Source organism: Phyllobates terribilis, unplaced genomic scaffold (genome assembly GCF_046119375.1).
Source record: "Phyllobates terribilis strain yellow unplaced genomic scaffold, ASM4611937v1 Scaffold_9__5_contigs__length_417890890, whole genome shotgun sequence".
In the NCBI taxonomy this organism is placed as follows: domain Eukaryota; kingdom Metazoa; phylum Chordata; class Amphibia; order Anura; family Dendrobatidae; genus Phyllobates; species Phyllobates terribilis.
Window position 1 is genome coordinate 109431283 of NW_027362769.1, and position 12726 is coordinate 109444008.

The 12726-nt window shown below is 39.5% G+C and overlaps 1 protein-coding gene across 2 annotated transcripts in view; it reads left to right on the plus strand.

The window, feature by feature from the left end:
• The window catches only part of OLA1 (Obg like ATPase 1), a 287570-nt gene that overhangs the window by 203282 nt on the left and 71562 nt on the right, over positions 1 to 12726 (plus strand). For both annotated transcript variants that reach the window (XM_073645663.1, XM_073645662.1), the window contains exons 6-7: positions 4148 to 4228; positions 11150 to 11247. In XM_073645663.1, coding sequence (XP_073501764.1) covers positions 4148 to 4228; positions 11150 to 11247 — 179 coding nt within the window. The remainder of the gene's footprint in view (positions 1 to 4147; positions 4229 to 11149; positions 11248 to 12726) is intronic.

Sequence of the window (12726 nt, forward strand, 5' to 3'; positions counted from 1 at the left end):
TTTTTTGTATATTTTAGAATAAATCCATAATTAAAAAAAAAATGTTGCTTTTTTTCCCCCCCAATATAGCAGAATATTTAGATTATGATTTATCCTTAAACAAAGCTCACCTCCGCTCTTAAAATAAACCTTTTTTTTTTCTTAAGGGGCAAGCTTGACCCGTCGGAGCAGACTTTTTGATTAACACCTGCTTGTACTGAGGACCTAACCACATGCCGCTTTGAGATATACAACGGCAAAACTGATCAGGGAAGGCTCGGAGGGATCACTTTGTGTCACTTGCTGTTTGCAGTTTCCATTTCACAGACGATTAATCTTTTTGTGAAGAAAGGCCACTGAAACAAAGCGCATTGGGCTTTTCCTGCAGTTACTACTCCTGAATGCACACTAGCCCGCCAGCTAGAAAGCCTTTAGGTTTCCTGCCGAGAAAGATGTTCCGAGCCTGAATGCAGCTGGTTAGGGGTCAGCAGAGCAAACCTCTTGCCATTGTGTAATGGAGGCATTGGCACGACTCAGGTTTTACAGCCGGGGTGGCGGAAGGAGGCAGGCAAATAATTTTTGGCAAAAAAAAAAAAGTAAAGGTGGGGGAACAGCTTATATAAAGGGATGCTTGGCACAGCAGCTATCATTTCCGAGCTCTCCCCTTGCCAACAATCATCTCTGTATCTTTTGCTTTGGCTTTTGATTGAAGGTCTCCCTTCATTGTCCCCATTCTCTGTGCTGTCTGTGTTAATAGGTGTTTGTTTATTGCTTGCAGGACTTTTTGAAGCATGCCACCTCGCCATTGCAGCCGCTTAGGGTTTTGTGTATCACTGCCCACCTTATTGTGCGCTGAAACTGTCCTCACCGGACATTTTTCTGATTCTGGTTTTCTATTTCTTGTAAGCTAATAATTAGGATGCAGGACAACCGTTTTCACATTTTGTTTTATTATGCTTTATTTATTTTTATTGCTTTTTTTTTCTTTTTCACAGTTTACTCCCACCCCACAAAAATTCACGTCATGTCCCCCAGACCTTCCTAGCCGCCACCGTTACATTACATAGCTCTATTCTTCCATTCTAGTAATGTCCTTGAGATCCCAGGTAAATATTCATACTTGGCTAAGACACCTTTTAATGCATCACTGGACATAGGCTAATTACCTGGGACTAGTCCTGCGGGACTTCACTTTACCTTTACGAGTTCGGCCTCATATATTGTAATCACACCTCTCTGGTGTGACTGATGTCCTCCCTGCTAGGGATGGGCGGATCGGTGGAAGTTCGGGTTCTGGTACCCGACCCTAACATTATTTCAAAAGTTCGGTTTGTGTACCAGAACAGTACCTAAACTTTAACCAGAACCCAAACACACACACTCTCTTTCTTTCTTTCTTTCTCTTCTCTCTCTTTCTTTTCTCTCTCTTTCTTTTCTCTCTCTTTCTCTCTCTCTTCCTCTCTTTCTCTCTCTCTTTCTCCATCTCTTTCTCTTTCCATCTCTTTCTCTTTCCATCTCTCTTTCTCTTTCCATCTCTCTTTCTCTTTCCATCTCTCTTTCTTTCCATCTCTCTCTTTCCATCTCTCTTTCTCTTTCCATCTCTCTTTCTCTTTCCATCTCTCTTTCTCTTTCCATCTCTCTTTCACTTTCCATCTCTCTTTCTCTTTCCATCTCTCTTTCTCTTTCCATCTCTCTTTCTCTTTCCATCTCTCTTTCTCTTTCCATCTCTTTCTCTTTCCATCTCTCTTTCTCTTTCCATCTCTCTTTCTCTTTCCATCTCTCTTTCTCTTTCCATCTCTCTTTCTCTTTCCATCTCTCTTTCTCTTTCCATCTCTCTTTCTCTTTCCATCTCTCTTTCTCTCTCTCTCTCTTTCTCCTGCTCTTTCTTTTTCTCTCTCACTCTTTCTCTAACTCTTTTCCTCTCTTTTTCTCTCTCCTCTCCCTCTCTCGCTTTTTCTCTCTCCCTCTCTCTCGTCACCACAGACTTACCCCGGACCTCCGAACACTATGACGGACTTCCAGACAAAGTCTGTGTTCCGGGTTCTGCCACAGACAATGAATGTCCGGTACAAACGCTGAACAATTCTGGTCAGGTTCGCCCATCTCTACTCCCTACTGCTGACATCATCTGAGGATTGCTGGAAATCTGGCGCATAAAGTTCTTCCTCCCTGAGCATACGCAGTGAATCTGGGTTTACTCTCCCCGGCTTCATCAGCATACGAAGGCATAGTGAGGCCATTCTGTCCTTCTGGACTAATCCTGTGTCATTAGAATATGACAAGCAATGCATTAAAACATTTTATGATACAGATGCAAACGTTTTTCTAGGACATCAAGGACTTTCAGAATGTAAGAATAGGGCTATGTAATGTAATGGTGGCAGTTTGGGAGGTCCTTCAGTTTCCCTTTAAGCTTAATTTACGCCTTGTTCTGGAGATCCATTCCTATCCACCCTTCCCATTTTTTATGGGAAAAATGTTCAAGAGAGTGAATACTGCTGATTGTAATAATAGTTAGGCAGATTTGCTAATCAGGATAGGTGTGTAAAAAGCCCTCTGAAAAGTTTCTTAAGAATGAAAACAATGGAGGCTCTGTTCCCTTTGTCTTCGGTTTGCATTTGCACCAAACTTAAAGGTCTTAAAACTTCAAGTTATTAAATTGCTTTAATTAGCATGAAAGTAAGCAAGTTTGCAAATGACATGCTTTTTCAGTCTGCTGTCATTCTTCCGCAATGACCGCTTTTTTTATTACACAGTGTACAGCTGATTTCCATGGAGCTTGGCCACTAGTGCCTGCCCAGACCCTGGCCAAGAGTACTCAGAAGTTACATTCCAGAAGAGGGGTTAACTCCTAACATCCCAGACACTTCTCTCTTCGCCATTTATTTCTGTACAGCAGTTAGCTGCTCTAGTCACCTCCCTTCCTCTCAGCTCCTGAAAGTCTACTGCTATAAATCTCTCAAAATCTCCACCCTCATCCGAGGAGACCAGGCACACTAAGTTTAGCATGGTCATCGACCACTCTGCAGCATCAACTTCTCCCAGATCAAGCTTCCGAATCACTGCTCTCACTTTCCTGAGCCATGTGCTTGATTAAATGCCATGTTATCTCTATTTTTAATAAAGTGATAACAGTGTAGGCTCCAGAAAAAAACACTGATAGCTGAATGTGTTACAGCGGAACTTGTGCTGAGCTGTATAGTTCTACTAATGCTACAGCTCTGCTACTCTCCAGAACTGTCAGTCAAGGAGGAGAGCCCGCCCCCAGAAACCAGGAAGTAAGGAGACTGCATGGCTCTGAGTTGCTAACTATATATCCCATGCAGTTACATACATTTACTACCATTATAAAGTAGACATTTATACGGTAAGCATTTTTAGGTCTATCATTGCCCATGGACACATCTGACACGTAGAACAGTATCCCGGCATATACACCAAACATAGTGTAAATATATATTCAGAAATAGCTGAAGAAAGAATGGGAAAAAATAAACGTTAAAATGAATGTACATTTTCCATACATTGAGATTAATTTAATTTCCATTTGTTGAGATTAATGTCCAATCTTTTTATTTAGTTTTTTTCTTATTTTTTTTTAACCTCATTTTCCATTATTTTTTTTTAAACCTTGTTTTTATTGAAAATAAAATTTTCATACATTAATTAATGCGAATATAACTTGAAATATACATGACTAGGTTGTTATAAGATGGTAAATGGCAGAATGTACATTCCAAGCATGGTTACATCAAGTCAAAAGACAAACCAAAAACAAGGAGGGGAGAAAGAGAATGCCCAAAACAGGTACTTTCCTTATATATAGATCACCCAGCAGGGGTGGTATAACCTTATACTCTTCTTGAAAGATGCATTTTCCATTATTTATATTGTTTTTAAATACCACAACTTTGATGCTTTTGGTTTATCCGGTCCTTTCAATTATATTGGATTGTAAGCTGAACGTTCACTGAAAATCTGAAAAGTTACAAGTTTTTGTTCCACAGAAGATCTGTAGTTGTTTTTCATTTCTATGGGCAGAGTAAATACTTGACCAAACAATAACTTTTTAAGACAAATGATTGTGTCTGTGGTTTCACGCTGAGATTCCAGCTTGTCATTCATTTTAATGATTTTGTTTTTCTGTTTCTCTCTTAATTTTCCTTAGGACATAATGTGTAAAGTCAAATCCTGGGTCGTAGAAGAAAAAAGTCATGTCCGCTACTACCATGAATGGAATGACAAGGAGGTACTGTATCCGTTTTTAGTATGGCTTTTATGTTTGCTATTATTGTGAGATGCGCTCATTTGACCACACAAATCATATTTTTACCATGTCAGCACCTTTTTAGACTTTAACCCCTTCATAACTGGGCAGGCGATTTTACGTTTTTTTTTGTGCTTTTTTTTTTCCCATAAATTTTTTATAATTCGAATTACAACAATACCAAACTTGTAAAGTTTTTTTTATTCATTTTTGAGTGGTGAAAAAAATATAGATTTTTGAAAATGTATTTTTCGATAAATCAGACATTTTAACTTAGATGATGATACCATATATATATTTTTTTACTAATTTATTTTAATACAAAGAAAAGAGGGAAGAGTCAAATTTTTATATCTTTTAAAATCATTCTTTTTTACTTTATTCGTCAGTGCCCGTAGGGAATTTAAAAATACCACAGTATTGCAGTACATAGCTAAAGTCAAAGACCCCTGCCTAGATTCACATGAGTACCAACATTGCATCCATGGGTGAATGTGAGGATGGGGAGGCGCTATGTCAGAGTTTGACATGCATTTAATGGGTTAACAGCAGTGAGCAGTGATCAGAGCTTAGCATAGCTCTGATGGATGCTGTCAGAGGCTGGTGCTGGCTGCGTGCCACAGCCAGTATCTCCCATGTATGGCGCAGGCTCAGCTCCTGAGCTCGATTCCATACACAGCCACCTGATGTAGCACGTTCTATGTCAGGAAAGGTTGAAATGCTAAACCTGGAAATAAATGATAAAAGTAAACAGGGATTTTCTTGCCCCCATATTTGTCAGTCTGCAGGTTTTTCTGCATTTTTCTGACACACGTTATCATGTAGGGAACACAGGGGTAATCTCATGCTGATCTGTCCATTTTCAGCCAGAGGAATGACTGAAGGGTGGGATTTGGCCAAGGGATGGGTTTTAATCATCTCTGCAGACAGTGCAGTGGGGGAGATGCTCCTGCTGCAGCCAGTTGTCTTAGGGCCAGGACAGAGAGCAAGAGGAGGTTTATGGCTGATCACTTGGAACACGCAGCACCACCCCCGGAGCAAATAACAACTGATCTGTGGGGATGGTTGGTGCTGGACCGCCATCGATCTGATATTTATGACCTACCCTGCCAATAGATCAACAACAGGCGGTGACTGGACAACCCCTTTAAGACAAACTGTCTCAGATACCTTGTTAGTGCACATAGTTGTAATACATGGGCTCCCCCATTCATGACTTGAAAGCAGCATTATTTGTAGATGACTGGTCTGCTATCTTTTCTTTTGTGTTTCAATACATGCATTCCCACCAAAATACCAATTCTTCTTTTAGAACTTTGTATTATGCCATCCCGCTATTGTTCCTCCTGGGAATATATGCATAAACTCATAGCTGGGTGTTACCATTCTTCTTTATTCCTACATTGCGTCATTATACACTCTCTCTGCCCTGATCAGAGACTCAATGTGGAAGGTATGTTCCCTTTTGACAAGAAAAATGGTGACACCCAGTTGTCGAATTATACATAACCAGGAGGAATAAGTTGAGCCAAGATAATAGTAAGATCCATCATGCAATAAAAAAGGTAAAATAGAATAGTAAATGTTAGCGATCTGATATCCTGGAGATTTACTACTGATATCTGATAATTCGACTCCGTTCTATTAATTTGTCTTATGAAGCAGTTTCAATGTTAAACGCTTTTTGAGCCTGAAAGGGCCTATGATCGGGGTGATTATGCTTAACATTGTTGATATCGTGTCGTGGTTTTCACTTATTATGGGATGTCACCACATCATACATATTCATTTATACCAATTACCATAAGTAAAAGCATGTACAATTACAATATACATTCACCACATGCTCGGGGCGAAAAAGCATTGTGGTAACATCACCTCCTGTCACTGAGGCAGAGTCGGCTCTGCTATATCGAAGGCTTACATAAATATTGGAGTGGATTGGGTATAAGTATAGCATCATTATGTTTACTGCTCACCACCACAGCTCGTTTGTCAGATAGGGCTAATCCTTTCACCAATTTGGCTTTTCATTTGATATGGTTGCATCCCTAGGAAGAGGAAAATCACATTTTTATTTGTATTTTTTATTTTTTTTGCATTTATATTTCATGAACTTTATTAGCATTTTTTATGCATCTTACTACTATTTTGCATCAGGTGTGGATATTGTGGAATGTATCACAGTTCCAAGTAATTCAAGATTTAAAGGGAATCTGTCAGCAGGTTTTTGCTCAACTGAGAGCAGCATGATGTGGGCAAAGAGAAGCTGAATCCAACGATGTATCACTTAGTTTACTGGGTGCAGCCGTTCTGACACAATCAGAGCTTTTAGATTTAGAATGAAGCAGAGCTGAGGAAGCTAGCCCCGCCCACGTCAGGCTCTCTGTGTACATTGTCTATAGACAGTGAGGTGCTTATCACAGGAGGGGGCGGTGGACTAGTCCAGCAATGTTAATCTCTTAGTGATATATCCTTCACAGTTAGTAAACAACAGCATGCACAATGGCAAGTGACACATCCCTGAATCCTGTGTTTCAGCATCTATCTCCTGCTGTCTTCAGATTACATAGCAAAAATTCCCTTTAAAGGGTTATTCCCAAAATATTAATTTGTCTCCCTATCCTATGGATTACAAGATCGATGGCTCTGAAACCCAGTCCTGAAAGGAGCTGAGATGCACACGATCAACCTTTGTTCTCTACAGGACAGATGGAGAATAACCATTTAATGGGAACTCGTAGATATCTATGATTTCACAATGTTGCCCTTGCTATGGATTTGTTATTTATGTTTTATGAGCAAAATTGTGTAAAAATACTGCCCTAAACCAGGACTTTTCCAGTGATGCCACATTTCCCACTACCTTCGTCCAGTCCTCTGTACACCCCTGTAGGCTCCCGTACACATTAGACATCTGTTAGTTAACTGGCATTTAACTCTTGACTCCTCCATACACAGGAGCCCTCTTTCAGATGTTGGAATTGGTACTTACTAACAGATGAGAGATCTGGGACATTGGTTGGCCAATGTCGCCATACGATCTACATACTCTACTAATGGTCTCCATTTTTTGTCAAATACAACTATGAACTGATCTTCGAAAGCAGAGAACAGACTGCAAATGCAACCCCATATATACTGTAGATTATAAACCTGAAAATGGCAATATCTACGATAACCACTCTTTTCCGGCCATGTGCTGCCTTCATGGGTCCCAAAAGGTTTTTTATTTTATTTTATCATGCTAAATGAATCCAAATGCTTTCATAATTTGCACCACAAATCTGTCTTTCATGACTTGCGCTATGGGCCCCGATTTGTCATTTCCACTTTTCTTTTTTTTGCATTGGTTGATGGTTTTCACATTTTTCAAAAGGATGTACGTAGTTCATGAATTTTGTGCAAAAAAAAAAAAAAAGCTCTTGATTTTTGTGGGAAAAAAGTCACTTTTCGCTAAAATGATTCAAAATGTGCGCAAAAAAAATCAGATGTACATAAAATCACATCAAGGACTGGAGTACATTCGTGCAAAACTTGTGTCACTTTTGAAATAGTCGCCATTGTGAATTGCTGAAAACATTTGGAAACCTAAAACCCACACACAATGACAAACATAAAAGAAACAACATATATAAAATCGACTTGGAAAAATGCGAGAATTAAAGGAATAAGGCGCGAAAAAAAGCACAAATGAAAAATACCAAAGACTAGACATAAAAAAAAGGCGCAAATGCAATAATGAATAGTTTTTTTATTGTTTTAAACATTTTCTATGCCTTGTCTGACAAGTGGTTTTTCTGAAGATGGTGTGGCCAAAAATGTATCATCGTGCGCTAAAAAGAACTGACTTTTGGTGCAAGTTTCTGACAGAAAGCAAGCCAGCTAAAGATGGTATAAACGTAGACTGAACAGTTTTAAATAAATCATATTCATCAAATAGCTTGAGTCACTGTGATCGTTTTAAATGGAATATGTCAGCAGGTTTTTGCTATGTAATCTGAGAGCAGCACGGTGTAAAGATGGAGACACTGATTCCAGTGATGTGTCACTTACTGGGCTATGTTTTAATGCAATCAGTGTTTTAACAGCAGGAGATTATCACTACAGGACTAGGTGTCTGGTGCCTCCTGGTCCAACCACACCCCCTCCACTGATAAGCAGCGTCATGTCAATATACAGTGTACAAAGAAAGCGGAGTTATACAGAGCTCAGCGTTTCGAGATCTGCACCAGAGAAAACTGTGATTCTATCACAACTGCTGCACCCAGTAAACTAAATGGCACGTTGCTGGAATCAGGGTCTCCGTCCCTACATCATGCTACTGTCTGTGATTACCTAGCAAAAACTTGCTTACACATTCCCTTTAAGATTGTCTAGTCTTAATTTGCACTGTCTAAGACTTTATTCACACATCAGTATTTTTTATCAGTATTTGTATGCCTAAACCAGGAGTGTCTCCAAAACACAAAACAGGTGTCATAATTATAGTTTTTCTCCCTAAGTTCCACTGCTGGTTTTGGCATACAAACACTAATGCAAAATACTGACCAAACACTGACAGTGTGACTACGCCCTAAGGATTAGACAGTAGTTATAAATATGCCCCTTTTTTTACCCCAGAGACAAGTGGCAAAGGTACATTGTTGCTGCTTATCTTCCTTGCTCTGTTGAAATAACAATGGAATTGGAGCTGATAATGTTTTATTTTTTAAAACTTTGTTTATTGAACTCACATCTTAAGGACAAAATACAACAAAACACAAGTAAACTTACAAAATGAGAACCTGTGCTTCGTAAAACAAACAGAATATTAGACATTTTCTTTCAGCTTTTTCAAATAAACACACCATCAGTGATACCAATTAATCAGTTATATGTCACAATATCCAGGACGTGTGATTAAACAGCAGAATACACAGGTGCAGGTCATAAATCCCACATCCTAGCGCCCTGTCTTGAGTTCAGACGAGACTGGAGGAACCCAGGAGGATAAGCAGCCAGAGATGAAGCTTGCCACGCTCCCTAACCTTAGAGATCTTCAGCTGGCAACCCTTATTTTAAAACACTATGGCCAGAAATCTTAGCTTAAAACACTTTGATAAGAGTTACAAAGTTTTTGTTCAACTCAAGTTTGTGCAAAAATGTTGTGACTTTTAGCCTTTTCACACCAGTTTTGCCTAAATTGGTGGAGCTGGGACGAGGACGTGATACCACGGCTTGTCTAATTGATGACGAGATGTGTCGTTCTGTGGAGGTTTCACCAATTTAAGAAACACTAGGTAACTGCTCTCCAAATTAAAGATGTCCGAGTGCACGCAGAGAAGCTAAGTAACCAAATCTGCTAATCTGGTTGAAAAACTTCACTTCGAGACTGAACCGCGCAAATGGCATACTTTATTACGTAGACATGGGGTTATATAGTATTCTCCTTCTAGGTGGGATTAGTAAAATTTATTGCTCTTTTCTGATAACTTGGCACACTGTAATTTGTTCATCCATGTATCTCTTGGTCTGAGTAACGCTTTAGGAATTCTGATGGGAGGGGTGAGTTCGTCTCTCAGCGCCATCTTTGCCAACTCGACATGAATCTCTCTGTTATCAGCCATGCACATGCATACGTCATTCCCAGGAAATCATTTAGTTGGTCGTGCCTACAATAAGAATAGAAACGGTTAGTTATATATTTATTAACTATTAACATAATCCATGTGCATATACACATTTGCATACATACATACACATACATTATTCCACCATCTCTATATTGATTCACACTGATTAGGTAATCTATTAAAATAAACTAATTGATTTTCTATAATATATATATTTTACCTTGACAGTTCCTTATGCCAAAAATCTTGACTTGACTTAAGATTTCTAGCGTGGCACACGCCACTTTTCCTATATGCTGGATTCATTAATGGGCATTGAATCAGGCGTGTCTGACTCCAGCGCACCCCGTCATCGAGACTAGTGGGAACAATGCCGGTCTTGATGAAGCGGGGCCTTAGTTTTCACACGCTGTGACTTCATTTAACGATTTTTCTTCCATAGGGTAAGAGATGGATGTTTATCTGCCATCCACCAATTTCTCTACGTACAAGGAATAAAGTTTCCCATCAGAAGTTGTGGTCATGGTGGGGTCTCACAGATTCATCTGAAGGGCCCAAAAAGTAGACCACCTGCCTATGTGGGATAGGAGTCTGTGAGACATCCTTCAAGATCCCCAACATTTTCTCCTAAAATGATTGGCTATAATAGCACCCCCACGCCATGTCCCAAACTTACATCGGTGACAATCTACCCATCTTCTGTAGTCGGAGCTCATAACTTTAGATCAAACTATTTCTTTGGGTCATCAGTTTCTATATTTGGTCCATCGTTCCACACTATTATAGACCTTTATCCTGACACCAAAGTAGTGAAGAAAAATGGCCATATATCCACAAAAAGTAAAACAATATCAAAATTGTATATATCCTTTACCAGTGTAATGTAAAAGACATATATAGAGATCATGCAAATAAGGGGCCACCATCAATATAGGCCCTACTGATATAGACAGAAGACTATGGTATAACTAAATGTATATACCAGTGCAAATATAACCCTGGGTAGATCAAGTAAAGTGAGTAATTCTAGATTAATGATAAGGAGTGATGACATATAGAAAGCGCATACAGAAGCGGTAAGGACAGATGTATACCCATGGCTTGTCCTCTCCTACTGGGATGACACCGGCCCATAGTAGATGATACATGATGGAGTAAAAAATTATGGAATATACAAGTCAGATCATTTATAAACTCCAGCAGCTTCTTCGCACATCTTAGAGTTTCTCTGATCTTTGATATCTTCACATATATACACTTATAGTTAAATCTCTTTTCGTTCTTCTAGATTGAAGTGCTAAATAAATACTTATTCCTGACTTCCAAGCCGATGATCTATCTAGTCAACCTCTCGGAAAAAGACTACATCCGCAAGAAAAACAAGTGGTGAGTTGTCAGCATTCCTGTATTATTCTGTAAAGCACAGAGACATGGTTTCACAAGCAGGTAACAGATGAAATACCTGCCTTATTAGTGTGTCTCTCCCAGCAACGTTTCACTGCTTTGTCAGGGGGTCTGTATTTGGGAGATGTTAAATGGTGACAATGATGGAAGCATCTGATGGCCGCTGTTCACCACTTATTGAGACACAATCAGTAGGATCGCAGAGCCACCAAACATAACTCACATTTAGGAAAGAATTCAGAGGAAAGGTATGAGGTGACTTTACATTATCGTTTATGGGTCTCTTTCCATGCCTGTTTTTGTTTGAGCGCTCTCCTTACACAGCGGTGGACACAGCTGCTCACCTTCATTGTGCTATTGAAGCTCTACTTTCTTACCCAGCGAACTGATAAAGGTCAAATTGTAGACCGAAACATCTCTTCGTTGTGTCTGGATAATACCTCTTATAAAATGTCACCATTATTTATCACATTCGAGTGCCAAGTCTTCGTATACCTTGATGGGATTGGATCCTACAAAAAAAAATTGGAGACATGTCCTAGTTTGGTCCAATTCACAGGCATGTACACTGTGTGCAGAATTATTATGCAAGTTGTATTTTAGAGGATTATTTTTATTATTGATCAACAACTATGTTCTCAATCAACCCAAAAGACTCATAAATATCCAAGCTTAATATTTTTGGAAGTTGGAGTGGGTTTTTTTTTTAGATTTGGCTATCTTAGGAGGATATATGTTTGTGCAGGTAACTATTTCTGTGCAGAATTACTAGGCAACTTAATAAAAACCAAATATAATCCCATCTCACTTGTTTATTTTCACCAGGTAAACCAATATCAGTGCACAAAATTTAGAAATAAACATTTCTGACATGCAAAAACAAAAAAAATGAGTGATCAATATAGCCACCTTTCTTTATGGTGACACTCAACAGCCTTCCATCCATAGATTCTGTCAGTTACTTGATCTGTTTTCGATCAACATTGCGTGCAGCAGCCACCACAGCCTCCCAGACACTGTTCCGAGAGGTGTACTGTTTTCCCTCCCTGTAGATCTCACATTTTATGATGGACCACAGGTTCTCTATGGAGTTCAGATCAGGTGAACAAGGGGGCCATGTCATTATTTTTTCTTCTTTTAGACCTTTACTGGCCAGCCATGCTGTGGAGTAGTTGGATGCATGTGATGGAGCATTGTCCTGCATGAAAATCATGTTTTTCTTGAACGATACCGACTTCTTCCTGTACCACTGCTTGAAGAAGTTGTCTTCCAGAATGGCAGTAGGTCTGGGAGTTGAGCTTCACTCCATCCTCAACCCGAAAAGGTCCCACAAGTTTCTTGTTCAAAGGTGGTGGTTTTTCAGCCTTCCTTACCTTGGCCATGTCCCTGAGTATCGCACACCTTGTGCTTTTTGATACTCCAGTAACGTTGCAGCTCTGAAATATGGCAAAACTGGTGGAG